This window comes from Terrapene carolina, unplaced genomic scaffold, assembly GCF_002925995.2.
Source record: "Terrapene carolina triunguis isolate 2854851 unplaced genomic scaffold, T_m_triunguis-2.0 Scaffold95, whole genome shotgun sequence".
NCBI lineage: Eukaryota > Metazoa > Chordata > Testudines > Emydidae > Terrapene > Terrapene triunguis.
The window spans coordinates 23320014-23337589 of record NW_020664446.1 but is presented as its reverse complement, the minus strand read 5'-3'; the positions used below and the strand labels follow the sequence as shown (position 1 = coordinate 23337589).

At 44.1% G+C, this 17576-nt stretch overlaps 1 protein-coding gene across 1 annotated transcript in view; it reads right to left on the bottom strand.

Moving 5' to 3' along the window:
• PTPRE (protein tyrosine phosphatase receptor type E) overlaps nucleotides 1-16974 on the bottom strand; it is a 181315-nt gene extending 164341 nt beyond the window's left edge. The window contains exon 1 of the mRNA XM_024210495.2: nucleotides 16860-16974. Coding sequence (XP_024066263.2) covers nucleotides 16860-16974 — 115 coding nt within the window. The remainder of the gene's footprint in view (nucleotides 1-16859) is intronic.
• Between the last annotated feature and the right edge of the window lie 602 nt (nucleotides 16975-17576).

The window sequence follows — 17576 nt, the reverse complement described above, 5'->3', positions numbered from 1 at the left end:
GATGGGGGCTCTACCTGGGGTGCGGGTTCTGAGGTGCAGCCGGGGATGAGGGGTTTGGGGTACAGGAGGGTGCTCCAGGCTGGGACCGAGGGATTCGGAGAGCAGGAGGGGGATCAGGCCTGGGGCAGGGGATTGGGCTGTGGAGGGGGGAGTGAGTATTCTGGCTGGGGAGTGCAGACTCTGGGTTGGGGCTGGGGATGAGGGGTTTGGGTTGCAGGAGGGGGGATCAGGGCCGGGGGGTTCATAGGGCAGGAGGGGGATCAGTGCTGGGGCGGAGGGTTGAGGCCCGGGAGGGGTTCAGGGGTGCAGGCTTTGGGTGGTGCTTACCTCAAGCAGTTCTCAGAAGCAGCAGCATAACCCCCTCTGGCTTCTACATGGAGGCACGGCAGGGCGGCTGTGTGTGCTGCCCCATCCACAGACACTGCACCAGCAGCTCCCATTGGCCAGGAACCAGCAGGGGTGGCGCTTGGGGTGGAGGCATCATGCAGAGCCCCCAGCTGTCCCTACATATAGGAGCCAGAGGGAAGACATACCGCTGCTTCAGTGAGCCACATGGACCAGGGCAAGCCCCCAACCCTGTTCCCCAGCTGGAGCGCTGGGGCAGGGAAAGCCCCAGACCCCGCTACCCGGCGGGAGCTTGAGGGCCGGATTAAAACGTCTGATGGGCTGGATGTGGCCCACAGGCTGTAATCTGCCCACCCCTGATTTAGCTGTAGTCAAAGGCATCTTGTTCAAGTGAGCCCAGCTTAAAGAAATCCAGACCAGTGTATGCAACTGACCAATCCTTTAGATCAGAGGTTGGCAAACTATGTCCCTCGAGCTTCCGCCAGGAAGCGGGGTCTGGGGCTTGCCCCGCTCTGGCACTCTAGCCGGGGAGCAGGGTCAGGGTCTTGCCCCACTCCGCATGGCTCCCGGAAGCAGCAGCACGTCCCCACTTCGGCTCCTACCCATAGGGGCAGCCAGGGAACAGCAGCCAGTGGGAGCTGCAAGGGCGGTGCCTGCACACAGGGCTGTGTGCAGAGCTGCCTGGCCGCACCTCCACATAGGAGCTGGAGGGGGGACATGCCGCTGTTTCTGGGAGCTGCTTGAAGTAAGCGCTGCCCGGATCCTGACTCCCTCCCATGCCCCAACCCCCTGCCCCAGCCTTGATCCCCCTCCCGCCCTCCAAACTCCTCAGTCCCAGCCCGAGCACCCTCCTGCATCCCCAGCCCCACCCCAGAGTCTGCACCCCAGCTGGAGCCCTTACACCCTCCTGCACCCCAACCCCCAATGTCGTGAGCATTCATGTCCCGGCATACAACTTCCATACCTAGATGTGGCCCTCAGGCCAAAAAGTTTGCTCACCCCTGCTTTAGATTTTACACAAATTGTTTCACATTTAGGGTGGGGACAAAAATCAAACTGAATTATAGCCTTGTATTCATCTTGGGGCCACACATTTTCAGGACAAATTTATTCTTTTCATTCATTAATAAAGGAAACTAGATTGAATGGATCTTTCTTTAAAACTCCCCATCAACATTTCCTTAAGGATATGACATATACGTGTCTTAAGTTTGGCAAGATCTATTTTAAATCTTACAAGATACAAAGCAACAGAAAGACCCCTACAACCTCCATGCTTCATTTGAAACTCCTCCCCCTTCATAATAATTACAAGTCATTCCACATTACCAGAACCATGCTGAGAATAAAATATTAGATTTTAAATCATTAGATTTTTAATGAAGAGCCTATCGTGTGCAGTTCCTTGCAGCTATATGTCAATGACATCAATTTGCCAGACAACAAACTGCACTACTTAAATGTAGCAGGCATACAAAGTGTAAGATATAACACATAGCCTGAAAATTGTTGAAGAAAGCTACCCATTTCTGTCCAAAGTGCATTTTAAAAAACAGAGGTCAAATCAATTTAGCTCAGGGCGACTGCGGTTGTACATATAGGTTATCCTCTGAATCCAGTACTGACGGGAGTGAACAGAATACAAAACAAGCATGATCAGGTTGTTGCATGGAAATATTTCTACTCTTGCTGAGCTAACTAACTACTACTTAATGTAATTCAACCTTTAAAAGTGTGTATGACATCCAAAATTATTAAAATAGTATGCTCCACTAACAAGATAATATGGATGAACATTCATTATAGCATTATGTATGCTAGAGAGAGGAGTTTATTAGTAGAAAAAGAATAGGAACGTAAGTTCATTTTGAATCCCTGGTCTGATAGGTCTTATGTAGTGTTTTAAGGGTTCGATGGTAATGAACACTCCAAAGCAACATATTACTTTCTGCCTGATATACAGCAAGGAAATCTCCTTGCATGGACTGTGTACTTAAAACTGTCCAGGGAGCCTCCCAAAACCCATTAGGGAATGGCTACACTTTGCCTAGCTTCCTTCCCCTCATATATCTTCCTCTGTCCCATGTAACAAAAACTGAAGGCTCACCTCAGGGAAGTGAGGTCCATCCAACTGTCTCCCCCATTTGTCTCCATTTCCCAAACTGATATTTCTACTACATTTTAATGTCTATTCCAGGGGTCAGCAACCTTTCAGAAGTGGTGTGCCGAGTCTTCATTTATTCACTCTAATTTAAGGTTTTGCGAGCCAGTCATACATTTTAACGTTTTTAGAAGGTGTCTTTCTATAAGTCTATAATATATAACTAAACTATTGTTGTATGTAAAGTAAATAAGGTTTTTAAAATGTTTAAGAAATTTCATTTAAAATTAAATTAAAATGCAGAGCCCCTCGGACCAATGGCCAGGACCTGGGCAGTGTGAGTGCCACTGAAAATCAGCTCACGTGCCGCCTTCGGCACACGTGCCATAGGTTGCCTACCCCGGTCTAGTCCATACAAGAAGGAGAGTTATTTTATAGGACAAGAACTCAGGGGAAAGAGATCAGAATTCTACCTGAGATTTATATGCATTCACCATGAATAAAAGATAAAAGGGGATAGTTTACAAAGGAAGCAAGCTAGTCAACCTAGAAATCAATGTACAGACAATAGAATGGACTGTGCATACCAGTGGTGGGTTAGTATATTCTATGTCATTGACTATAACCCCAAACACATACAATCTCAGGTCTAGTTGGCAAGCCTAGATAATGAGTTATTCATTCCCAAATGCTGAATTTTGACATTTTTCAAGACCATTTTCAGAATTTCTAGTACGGTGCCTTGCAATTGACATATATTTGCTCTTAGTTTGAGACCAGGCCTTTTCAAAATCACAGCCTCACACTCCACAGGATCAGCAGAGATACATTCAATTGCTCACTGGGTGATGTAACAATTAAACAGTTGTCTGTGGCTTATTACAAACACAGCAGAGGCCCAAGCTCTTCCTTAAGGTAGGCACTGGAACAGGTGAAGCAAGGAAAACAGGTGAGGGGGCATAGAGTCCAGAGGCTGAACTGGAGAAAGATAAAGGAAGATAAGTGGCGTGGAGGTTCACGGAACTGTCATCCTTCAGGGACAAGCATCTCAAAACTGACCAGCTTAACAGCTGCACTATGCTCCTTGATAAGTTCCATCCTCCACTTTTTTTGGTTGTATTGCTGTCCTACTGTGTTCCTTCTGTAACGTGTCGTAGTTTCATGTTGGGATTTATAAATACACAACCCAGGCTTGCTCCTTTCTATAACTCCATTGAAGTGTTTGTATCAAAACAACAGAAGCAAAAATACATAAAGCTGGGCAGCTTGTTTATGAGCTCCCAAGAGCATTATTTAATCCATGTTACTTAGTGACCCCTTTTGGAAATCCCTTATTTCTCAAGCTAACAAAACAAAAGCTACATGACAAATACTTGCTAGAAATTATGTAATTTCCCCCACCTTTTACAATGCATTCAGCTGAGATGATATTTTAATTTAGCATACTAATTCTACATCCATAGTAAATGACTCTCTCAATTAGCTAATAATACATTACAATATGCATTCAGTGACTACATGCAATTTAAAAAAAAATTCCACTGGCACTAGAAATACACAAACAACTTTTTTTTTTTTTTTCAGGGGGCCAAAAGTGACCCAACAGGCAAGATGCTCATTGCTGGACTTGGGAGACAGACATTTTACTTTTGGCACTTCCGCGTTTAACTTACATTGAGTAAAAGGGAGCAAATCATCAGGAGGCCAGTGATGCAGCAACATGCTCAGAAGTGGGGGAGAAGAGAGAACTGCAAGCAAGTTTAAAATCACAGATTAGGAATTCCCACTCCTTGTTTTCCATCCTTCTCCTGATAGCAGAAATTCTTTAGATGGTAGCTGAAAACAGTAAGAGAGCCTACAGCATTGGAGCATGCTAAGGAAACAGCATACTCCAAAATCCCTAGATTTAAAGAAAAAGAGAGCAGTACTTTGAAAGTCAGAATGGTGGGTTTACTCAAGAGAACTGTCTCCTTCCTGTTTATTAGAAACAGGTATCTGGCTCTTCCCTTGCTGCTTTGCCCCACATATACTAGTCTCTTTCTCAGGACTCCACCCTCAGAGATGCTGCATAAGCTTCACTGACCCGCTGTACCTCTCTTTTCACAGACTGTGCTCCAGAACCCTGAATCTCTATGGCTTCTATAAAGTAGTCGTATGCGTTCTCAGCTCAGCTGGATTTCCTCTTTCCACTCCCAATGGCATTTTTAGCCTCTCTGCTTCATTTCCTGGCCTCACCCTTCGCTCCAACTGATCCTCACATCATAAATGCTAATTAGGGCCCAATTTTCAAGATGTTGAGCAACTCCAAGTCAGCTCCTCTGAAGGTTAGGCCCTAAACTTTGAGAAAGGTTTGAAATTAAAGATTCTCCTCCTACACCGCTAAGTAGCAATAGGAATTAACAGCTATATGAAGAGCGTAAATAAATCTTATTTTGCACCAGAGTTCCCAGTATATGGGATGACCGACATGCCTGACACATTATTCTGTTTCTAGTAGCTGAGTTTCTATTTTCCAACTCCACTTGCATTCTCAGCTCTAATGCTTGTTTTAGATTTTCTATGGAGTCCACACAGTTGAGAAGACCTATTTATTGCAGCTGCCTGATGTTTAAAGTAATCTTAGGGCATGAAATTCAGTCTATAATGAAAATTAAGATTAAAATATGGCCAAGGAAATATCTCAAGTGACTATTAAAAGGGGAGCGGATAGTAACTAACATTTTCTATTATTGTGACGAATTCCCTGATAAACTCTTACACCTCTATACAAGTGTGCCGCAGGCCTTTGACGTTTGGCAGGGAGAACACCTTCCAGTTACAGGAGTAATTCCATGAAATTACATTCCGCTTCTGCTGACAAAAATCACTATACCATCTTCTCTAGCTTGCTCAGGAATATTTTGGCAATATGGCAAAATAACAACATGCAAACTTTTAAAGTGCTGCTTTCTCACTGGTCAGAGCGGCAGGGGTGACAGCAGAAGCTGCCACCGCCGTGGTACTAAGAACATGTGAGCACGGCCAGAAAAGCTTGGAGAGTGGCGGAGAGAGCTGGGCTCATGTGCTCCCCAGACACAGCCCATGGCCCCAACAGGCCATTTCCTCCTCTGGCGGCTGCCTCCATGCTGACTCTGCCTGGCAACTAATGATGGTATTTCTGTCCCTCTCCTGCAGCAAAGGGGAGCTGCAGGGGGCAGCGCCTGCAGCAGACAGAGCTGGCAGCATGGGTCTCTCCTCCTCGGGTCGCAATGGGGAGGTTCTTGGGCCGCAGATGGCCCATGGGCCGGGACTTTGAGACCCCTGATTTATATCATTGATATTACCACCAGGGGTGCCGGAAGAGGTGGGGGTCAAGGGGCCATGGCCCCATTACTTTTCACCAGCTGTAAGGGTGAGCAACGGGGGAGAGGAGCCAGTAGGGCCTGGGGGGAGGGGAGGAGAGGCAATGTGGGAGCAAGGCCTCAGGGGAATGGGCAGTGCAGGGACTGGGTCTAGAGGGAAGGGACAGGGCAGGGGCGGGGCCTCGGGGGGAAGGGATGGGTCCATGGTTCCCCACTTTTAGGGAGCTTCCACAGCTCCTGATTTACCACTGTTATGCAATTGCAACAAATATTGTACAAAGTATGTCAGGTAAGATGTCAATGGAAAAGTTATAATTCGCTGAATATGATTATCCTCTTTATATGCATGTATCATCTTTGTATCTAAAGTTATATGAGTATGAGTATGAGTATATGAGTTGTATTCCTGGGTAACACCCACCAGATACAATTTACATTGGTGCCAGACAGCTGTGGTTGATGGCCCATCAAAGACACTTAACTCTCACAACAGGCCCTAGAAGAACACATCCCACCCAGACAGCTCTTCCTGCGGACACCTCAGTCTCCGAGGGACCAATGTCCACCCCTGTGAGTCATCAAAGCATGTAAGCACATGTGACCCTGGACTCCATCTTGGAACAATAATTTTCCAGGTACCTGGTCTGCAAACTTTGTTCGAGACAGTAAAATTCAATGCACATGGCAAATACATAAAAAAAGGCCCCTAAAACATCTCTATTTTGTCTTTATTTCCTGCTTCATTTCTCTGGACTAGCTTTCTAGCAAGGAAGCTTTGAACAAAGACTGATGACCCCCAATATGTTTGAGTAATTACAGGGAGAGGCTTTTGCAAGCTAGCAATTTATTCTATCACTGCTATGATCCTGATCTATGCACCCTGAATAATCACCTGTTTGTATATGATCTATTAACCATTTATAACTCTCTTCTTTTTAGTTACTAAAGGATTGGCAGTGGTGTGATTACTGGGTAGTATCTGATTTATATATTGACCTGGCTAAATAGCTGGTCCCTTGGGATTAGAAGGACCCTATATTTGATTGAATTGGTTTTCAGTAACCACTCATCAGAGTCTAGTGTCTGGGTGGTGAGCCAAGGGCTGGAATGCCTAAGGAGACAGCATTTTTGGCTTCTTGTTAACCAGTGTGGTGAGAGAGAAGTTCACTTTTGTTACTGGTTTGGTGTAATCTAATGATAGAATAACCACCAGTTTGGGGTGAGTCTGCCCTATTTCTCAGCAGTTTGTCTTGAATTTGGTATTCTCAGCTGTGACCCACTGAGACACGGTGACAAAAGGTTTATAATGAATTATAATTCTGGAATAGTCTACAATGTGCTGCTGCAAAAAGAGCTGACTGACACTGGCACTATCCAATTCAACCATAAACAGACCTTTTTCTTGAATGCACATATACAACTGGATTTGTAATTTATGTACTATTCACTTTGCAATCTTGTTTTACTTGGACATGAAAATGAACATTGTAATTAGGAAAGATTTGCCCAAACATACACTGATTTAAAGCAAGCTCATCTCCTGGTATGAGGATCATGTTGTTTGGCAAAGTACAAAGGATAACAAATATCTCATTTATTTTGTTTATTGTTTGGCTGATTGGGTTGAGTTTTGTTTTGTTGTTTATTATTTTTCAATGCTTTACAAGGACAAGCTGCTGACAGTAAGGCTGAGTCTAGATTTATTTGTGCTACTTGTTCAGAGCAGCATGTGTGTTTTTAAACTTAGGGTATTTAAAATCCCCATTGTTTGCTGCAGCTACAATATGCACTACAAAAATCAACAAATTCAGTTGGAGAGAGAGATCCACAGCTAAATACAAGGTAGTACAGATTGTTTAGCATAAGCAGTTCACCTCGAACGGTCCCTTGAAATATGGATTAAGTGGCCTGTTAACACTCCTTCACTCACATGAGTGAAAGGAAGGGGGGAGGGGGAACAGCAAGAGGAAGGTTGTTAGCGGGTTAGATTGTTGTAATAAATCATAAATCCAGTGTTTCTGTACAGTCCATTATTCTTAGTCTCCAGCAAAGTTATGACATTAAGCTCTCAGGCTCATTGTGCAGGTTTCCTTTGAGGATAAGGACTATGGGGACTTATCTGATAGGTCAGATACAGAGTGATTACTTGGTGAAAAGTGTTCACCCACAGGTGATGTGGTGTTTTTGTCTTTTGTCATTTTCCTGTGTGATTTCATTCAAGAGCATTGTGACTGCATGGTTTCACCCACATAGTTATTGGAGCAGTGTCTGGATGAGGTACACCACATGTTGTGATAGGCACGTGTAAGATTCATGGATCTTGAAACGTGTGTTATGGGGGGGTGTTGATCATTGTAACTGTGGAGATATGTCTGCAGATTTTGAATCTGTTGTTCATTACATTATACTGAGTGAATATCTTCCTAAAGGGAAATTAGAAAAATTGTATCAGATTAATAGATCTATAAGAATATAATAGAAACATGTTTTTTTGGGAATCTTGGCCACAAGCAGATTTAACTAGTCTTAAAACCATTGTCTCTATGAAATCATTCACCAGCAGACTTTTCCATAACCCATAGGAATTCAATTTTGTAAAGGTTCTAAAAAAATAATTAATTTCCTTCTCTGAGCTCTGTCAAGTTGGGTTCCTAATTCAAAGAAAGCTTCCCTTTACTGGGGCGGGGGGGGAGGGGGGGAGGAGGGAGAGAGAAGAGAGAGAAAGAGAAAGAGAGAGATTAGTTCCAATCTATTCCAGGCATTCCCTAATATTATTTAAATAGGCTTTTCTGTAAAATGTAGCATGAAGAGAATACATGATTCTCTGGTGTGGTGTCAAGGTTGATTGGCACCTGCTTGGGATGACCTACATGACAAACTTTTAGCTTAGACATTCATGTAATGTAGCCAAACCCCTTCCCAAAATAAACAAAACAAACCCCTAGGTTTGACACCATGTCTATTCATAGTCTCTCTCTCTTGCCAAATTAAGTAGAACTGGCTGGGGTGGGGGTGAGGGGCTGCTATGCATTACCAAGACAAGATAAGGAAAGTCATTTTTCATTCCCACCTTCTTGCATTTTGGTGCATTTGTCATCCTATTTTACTTATTTGCTCCCTTTCATACCTTGCCCCAATGATGAGCAAAGGGGCCTAATTCTTAACAGCAACCTCTCAGATATGTTCAGTATTTTACAGAGCATTGCATCTATACCAATAATCATCAGTACCAAGAACTTCATTTTTATTTTTCCACAATTAAAAGTCTATACAAATATTTAACTTTAAAAAAAGACTTCTGCTGTAAAGGGAGAATTTATCTATCTGGTAAGTATATTTAGTGCTCCATCCTGTTGAGAGCGGAGTACCATCAAATACCACTACAGTCACTGGGAGAGGAGAGCGCTTAGCACCTCATTGAGCCTTCTAGGACTGATTTCCTGTTTCCTGGTGGGGTAACTTAAATTCAAAATACTTTTTAGATTTCCAGTTTGCTCTGTCTCAATGTGAATTATGGCACCAACTTACAAAGGAAGCTGACAAGAGATCTGTTTCTGCCAGAGCCATCTGTTTCTACTTACTAAGCAACACAGACAACACATTGTGCGCCACAATGCTCCCTATTTACAATGCAAAAAGACACACTTTAGTGTAGACAAGGCCTTAAATTCACTGAAGAGTTTTGTCGACAAAAGGCTTTTGTCGAAAAAACAGTGAATGCGTACACACTGCGATGCAACTTTTGGCAGCAAAAATGCCTTGTTTTGGTGACAAAATAAAACCACTCCGACAAGAGACATAAGGCTTTTTACACAATTTTTTTGTCAACACAGTGCCAGTGTAGACATCACACTTGATTTTATTGCTTTAATTGACCTCCAGGAGGTGTCCCACAATGCCCATCCTGACTCCGCTGGTCAGCAGTTTGAACTGCACTGCCCTGCAGCCAGGTAAACAACCAACCACCCCTCCCCCTTAAAAGCCTCAGGAAATTTTGAAATTCCATTTCCTCTTGGCTCAGCATGGAGAGGTCTCATTGCCTCTTCCCAGGTGACCATGGCGGCTTATCGCAGCAAATGCTCTCCCATTCTCCCACTTGGAGCTGATGGATCTGCTTAGTATATGGGGAGAGGAGGCTGTGCAGTCCCAGGTGCGCTTGAGCTGTTGGAATTTTGATACCTACGGGCAGATTTCACGAGGCTTGTGCGAAAAGGTTATGATCGGGACACACTGCTGTGCAGAGCAAAGATAAAGGAGCCGAGGTAGGTGCACCATAAGGCGAGGAAGGCAAACTGTCGCTCCGGTGCTGCACCTAAGATCTGGCGGTTCTATAAGGAGCTGGATGCTATTCTCAGTGGTGATCCACCTCCACTGCCAAGAACCCCGTGGATACTTTGGCGAGCCTGGAGGCAGCAGAAAGAGGACCCAACCAGGAGGACGAAGTCATTGATGAAGAGGTGGAGTTAGACAATGATGTGGAACTCCCAGCGGGATCACCCGGTGGGGCAGGCAGCCAGGAACCGTTCACCACTCCGGAGGTGTCTAGCCAGTCTCAGCAGTTGCCCTCTAGCGAGCAAGAAGCAGAAGATGAGACGTCTGGTAAGTGGCTGTGGTTTGTGTAGTGGGGAGGTAGGTTCAAGGTACAGAAATGTACGAGGCTGGCTGTGTTTCTGTGAGCTAGACATTTCCCTGTGTAGCTAATCAGTACGACGGAACAGGGTGTTGATGCATGCAGAGATCTCACAGGAAACTTTCCCGCGCCATTTGACAATTACTTGTGGCACACAGGCGAGCAGCATAGGGACCAGGGCAGAAGCCACAAGCATGTAGTAGATGTAATCTCGCTTATCTACTTACCTTCAGCAGTGAGATATCTGCTACAATGACCGCCGCCTGTGGAAAAGTGTGGGAGAATTTTAGATTCCCCCCCAGTTGGCTGCACTGCAACCCTTGCAGAGTGCTCTCTTCCCCATGTAGAGCGCCTCTCCCCCCCCAGCCAACACTCATCATACTTTGGGTGTTCGCCGAGATGTGTGCTTGCCAAGGGTCAGTCAGAAAGTGTTATGTTAGCAGAGGTGTATTTTACTGAAATGTTTCAATACCATGCGTGAATTTAACAATCATGCTTTTGTGCATTGTTCCTTGTGCTTCAGCAGATGTGGCCTTGAGGAACACCCCACACAATGGCCGAGCATCTCCGCCAGATAAGAAAGCAACCAAGATGGAGCAAAGAAGACATACTCTGGGAGATACTGCACTTCTCCAATGCAGAGAAAAGAGAATGCAAGGAATGGAGGGAAGCCAAAAGGCAGGACAGAAAAGAAAATCTGGAGTTTGTTAAGGACGCTACTGAGTGGATAATTAAAGTCATGAAGAAGCAAATAGAGATTCTGAAGTGGTTAATAATGCTGCAGACTGAGCAGATGCATGCCCACCTTCCCCTGCAGCACATTCAGAACTCTTTTCTGTGCCTCCACCCCAACTCCACCTGCACAGACCTTTCCATTTTCCGGGACTTCTCACTTTCCCCTGTACTCCAAACAACTTTCAAAATGATAGCTGGACCTACACACAGCTCTGAAAGTCTGCCCTTCCCTGGTACCTCCTTTCCCACCAAGCATCTTTGTGGATTTTGTGTTTGTGGTGCAATAAAAGCAAAGTTTTTGAACGGTAACTCATCTTTGTTTCCTACAAAATTGAGACAGCAGGCACTACCAATACATGTGGGGTTCCATGCGGAATCACGTCGGGGTCACCATTTGTGGAGAGCGGATAAAGCACACGACCAATGTGGTTGCAAGCTGAACTCTGAATCCTGTTTATTACAAGCTTTCTTTTATAGTCTCTCTCAACATTACATAACACAATTAGGCTATAATCACACATCTACCGATTGGACAAGAAGGAGAATCATGTGTTTATCACATGTATAGCCCCACACCGATTGGTTCAACCATTCCTTACATAAGGCCTCATCTTATATAACCACCAGGGGGCCTTACATAAGGCCTCATCTTATATAACCACCAGGGGGCCTTACATAAGGTCATGATTTATTACCTTGCAAGGGTCCCATCGTGACCCTTACCCTCTCATGGAACTTTACATCCCCACAAATACATACACAGGCAGTTTAATCATTTGGTTACTGGAATGTAAGGCCCCAAATTTCACCACTGCTTCATGAAAACTACATGTAATGTAACACTGCAGCACCAATCACAGAGAATACATTACTGGGTCTCACTTTCAAAGTGTTGCCTCAAAGCCTCCCTGATTCAAATTGCCCTTCTGTGGGCCCCTCTAATAGCCTTGGTATCTGGCTGCTCAAAATCAGCAGCCAAGTGGTCTGCCTCAACACTCCACCCCTGAGCAAACCTTTCACCCTTAGCTTCATAAAGATTATGCAACGTACAACATGCAGCTGTGACCATGGAAATATTATCATCATTGAGATCTAACCTGCCATAAAGGCATTGCCAATGTGCTTTTAATGTGCCAAAGGCACATTCCACTGCCATCCTGCACATACTCAGCCTGTTGTTTAGAATCATAGAATATCAGGGTTGGAAGGGACCTCAGGAGATCATCTAGTCCAACCCCCTGCTCAAAGCAGTACCAATCCCTAACTAAATCCCCAAATGGCCCCCTCAAGGATTGAACTCACAACCCTGGGTTTAGCAGGCCAATGCTCAAACCACTGAGCTATCCCTCCTTACTGCTGTCCAAGTTTCCCATGTAAGTTTCATGAGCCATGACTGTAAGGGGTATGCCAGGCCTCCCTGGATCACTATGGGCATTTCAACATCCCCCCCGTAATCTTCTGGTCTGGAAAGAAAGTCCCTGCTTGTAGCTTTCTATACTGGCCGGTGTTCCTGAAGAGGCGCGCTTTCCTGACCACCCACGTTGATGTCAGTGAAATGCCCATGGTGATCCACAAGTACCTTCAACACCACGGAGAAGTACCCCTTCCTACTGATGTACTCCATTGCAAGGTGGTCTGGTGCCAAAATTGGAATGTGTACACCATCTATCGCATCTATACCACAGTTAGGGAAACCCATTTCTGCAAAGCTGTCTTTCACGCATATTTCCCAGAGTCACAGTCCTTTGTAGCAGGATGCAATTAATTGCCTTGCACACTTGCATTAACGTGGCCGCAATGGTCAACTTACTGACTCTAAATTGATTCGCAACCGACCAGTAGTAGTCTGGAGTCGCCAGCTTCCACACAGTGATTGCCACGCGCTTCTCTACCAATAGTGCAGCTCTTATTCTGGTGTCCTTGCACCGTAGTATTGGGGCGAGCTCTGCACACAGTTCTAGGAAGCTGGCTTTCCACATCTGAAAATTCTGTAGCCACTGCTCATCATCCCAGACCTGCATGATGATACGATCCCACCATTCAGTGCTTGTTTCCCAAGCCCAAAAGCAATGGTCCACCATCTGCAGTTGTTCCGTGAATGCCAAAAGCAATCTAAAGTTGCTCCTATCCATATTACACAGCATATCAGGCAACTGGGAGTCTTCTTCAGTTAGGAACTTCGTGATTAACTGCACTGCCATCCGTGATATCTTAATGACAGTTATCAGAGCATAGGAGAGCAGTGCAGGATCCATCTGTGGCACTACACCCCATATTCTTCATAGAGATTGTTATGATATGAATATGGCATAACTAAGATATGTTTTATGCAAGATAGGTCATGTGAGATCATTGGAAAAGTTATGATTTACTGAATGTGATTATCTTATTTGTATGCATGTATCATTTCTGTATCTGAAGTTAGGAATATTGACTATGTATCAATTGCAAAAGTGTTTGCACCTGGGAAACGCCCACCAGACAAAATGCAATCAGTCAATAAATCATTAGGGAGAACAATAGATCTTTGAAGATGCTAATCTCCCACCTTCCTGAAAAGCTTCCTGGGATGCTGCTTTGACACTGCAGGGTCATGTGATCATGTCATCTGGTACTGGACACCATCTTGGACTACTAGTATTTTTCACTTGTATGGGGTGGGGATCAAACTAGGAAACAAAGGATTCCCACCCTATGTAAATCCTATTTAGGGCTGAAGAGTGAGTTAATCAGGCTCGGATCTTCACTGAATCCCCACTCAAGATGTCTGCTAAAAACACCTAAGACTGAACTGGGGAAGAACTAGAGCCAGGCTAGAAGGTGTCTGGCCTCTGAAACGAATATCTGGAATTCTAAGCTGCAAGCAAAAGAAGTTTGTCTTCAAGAATCTCTGCAACCTGCTTAAAACAACATTTTGGGTGAGAAATTACTACTTGTAGCCAGTTTCTTTAGTGTATTAAGCTTAGTTTGCGTATTTGCTTTATTTTATTTATTAATCTACTTTGATCTATTTGCTATCCCTTATAATCACTTAAAATCTATCCTTTGTAGGTAATAAACTTGTTTTGTTTTCTAAAACCCAGTTTGTCCAATTCATAACTGGTGTAGGGGGCAAAAAGCTTTTCATATCTTCCTCCACATTGAGGGAGGGGGCAATTTTCATGAGCTTACGCTGTACAGATTTCTGTGCAGCGCAAGACAATACCATTTTGGGTGTGCACTTGAGTCCTGAGCAATCCCCTAGCTGAGTCTTCCCACACAGAGCTGATTTCAGTGCCTGTGTCCTTTTGTAGCTGGGTGTGGCCCTACCTGTGTGTGTGCTAGAGAAGACTTGAGGGCCTGGCACAGCAGGACAGGGTGAGGGAGCCCAGGTTGATAGAACGTGCAGGCTTAGTGGGACCCCATTATATCAGGTGGCACCCCAGAAAGTGGGGGGCAACTCTTCACACCATCCCTTCTCACAGAGATGCCAGAGTGCACAGCACACAAGGGCCACTGAAAAATGCCACGAAAGAAAGCTGGAAGCCCATGGAATGCTGGGACAGAACACATTTCATCGTGAGACATTGAGCCCGGTCCCAAGATGCGCCGCGATCCACTCCGCCTTCCCACAAGACCTAGCGGCAGAAGGTGTTGAGCTGGACTGTGAGATAGGTACCTACAGTGCATTGCTCACACTATCAAGAATAGTGCCCCAACAGTGGACACACTCTGCTGACAAAGAGAGCGAGTGCGAAGATGCAATACCAATTTTATTATAGAGCTTTTTGCGTATCGACATGACTTTGGTCGACAAAACTCTGTCTGTAGAGACAAGCCTAAGACAAGCTTATCATCCAGATATTCAGTTATATTACATTTTGTTCACTTGTCATTTCGTATTATAGATCAAGGGTGAAATTCATTCAGGTGTATACAGCAACTGAAAGGCTCCTGATTACCACTTGAGTCTCGCTGTCTGAGTATATGGGGGAGGCGAACATGGACAGACCTGCTGTGCGGGCGAAGAGGGGAGGTCCTCTGGGCCCAGTTAGTGCTAAGGGAAATGTGGAGAGATCACTGGATCCATGACCGCATGATTTCAGTGTCTGAGAATCCCACACACAATGTATGAAAGAGCTGAAGCTACTATTCCAATCCATAAATGCTGAGGATGTGTATTTCATGCCCGCCTGCAGGTTTGAGGGGTCAGGGGACCACACACTGGGGCAGCGAGTTTTATCTTCACCAGTTTTTAATGCAGCTCGCCATGCAAAATTGAATTTCTCTGGCTTTGTACAGCCTAACTAGCAATAAACTGGAAAAGGGAATATTCATAATTTTTTCATTAATAGAAAGATTTAGCATGTATCACTACAGATTTTCACATATCAGAATGATTACATCTTCCTTTCACTTAGTTTGACATAACAAATGAGTCAGTAAGTATGAAGATCTAATTAAACAGTAATTTTTTAAAGAAAAAATGTAAAAGCTTCAGTTGAGCAGAGCTCCCCTAAGGCTCTTCTTTAGAGGACCATAAGCACTTCCTTTTAGATTTTTTCAGGTTCAGCAAAGCACTCTGACTCACATGAAATGATATTTTTAACTCCATTGCATGGGAAACTAAACAGTGGTCAAGCTTGCTATATTTTCATAATCTTTTCTGATGAAACAGATTAGCAATAGCATTATGGAGCATCTTCACTATGAAAGTAATGTAATTTACATATGCATGGATAGTAAAATTGTATGTAGAAAAAAGTTTTTTTACATTTCATTTTATATTTCAAGCAGCAGGTTAGAGCAATACTTTGAACAACACAGCAGTAGCAATTCTCTAATACTGAGAATAATAATTAAAGCAATAAATATTTAAAATACCTTTTCAGGTCTCTATTTTCTTGTAGCACAAAACAAAACTACCTCTTTTCTGTGAAATCGTAGGCCTTGATCCTACAAAGACTTATGCATATGATAAATAATAAGAAGGGCTGGTCCCATTAACTTCAAAGGGACTAGTCGTGTGCTTAAAATTATACATGTGTGTTAACCTTTGGAGGATAGGGCCTTAGAGAACCCCCTCTCTTGGATTTAGGTACTAGTTCCTCAAATTCTGAGATTTCTCAGCCTTCCCTTCTCAATAGAATAATTCAAAATTTTTAAATGGCACATAATTTGTAGTTTTACAATGAGTCCCCATTTTATATCTTCTATTGAGATCACTTCAAGGCTGTAGAAATACCTGACAGCTTAGTAAATCATAGCAGTTTACTAAAAACATGGTTTGACGTAATAAAAAAAAAAGGAGGAAATCAGTTACTTCTATTACATATTAGAGACAGAATTTTATAAGTGTGTGTGTGTGTGTGCGCGCGCTTACTTATGTGTATACATACGGCTAAGTTAAACAAACTAATGACTTCCTTTTCTCATTTATCTCTGCCATTCAGGGTAGCAGTGATTGAGAACCAATGCAGCAGCATAGGATTCATTTTTTTCTATCAGCTGAAAGTAGTTTTCTGTCAAACTTATTTCAGAATACATTAGCCCAGTGCTGCTGAGCAATTGTATAGAAGAAACTCAACGTCTTCCCACTCCCCACCACCCAGCTCATGGAATGGGTGCTGCTCCACTGTCTGTCTGATATTATTGAATACATCCTCCCAGTGGAGTAGGCAGGATTTCGCCCGAAGAGGAACTGCTGTGACCAAGTAGCTTAGCTTACCAGCCACATTGAGGTAGGATTCCAACGTAAGTTGAAGATAGGAATTGCCCTTGTTGATCTGTCCTCGGCATACGACACTGTCTGGAGACAGGGCCTCCTCCTCAAGGTCTCCCATATCATTCACTGTCGGCAAACAACCTGCCTCCTGGTGGCAATGACTGGGGACCTCCGCTTTAAGGTACACCTTAATGGCCAGATCAGTAGACCAAGAACTCTTAACTCGGGCATCCCTCAGGGCTATGTCCTGGCCCCAGTACTTTTTAATATATACACCGTAGATATATCAGCGATGGAGTCAAGGAAATTCATGTATGTGGATGATATTGCCCTGGCTGTTCAGCATACAAACCTCCATACCATAAGCTGCACCCTAACCCGAGATCTTAGCAAAATGGCTGATTATTTTGAATGCTGGAAACTTAGGCCTAATCCAAAAAAACCTCAATGCTAACTGCTTTCCATCTGAACAATAAAATGGCTAATACCAAACATGATATGCAGTTCTGCGGTGAGAGCGTTAACCACGAAGCTAATCCAAAGTATCTTGGCGTAACACTGGACCAGAGTCTGACCTTTCGACAACATCTCGAGAACACCCATGATAAGGTCAGGTCTCATGTCGCGCTTATCAGAAAATTGTCCGGAACATCATGGGGCTCCAGTCCACGGACTTTACGAACCGCAACAATTGCCTTGCTATATTCTGCAGCTGAATAT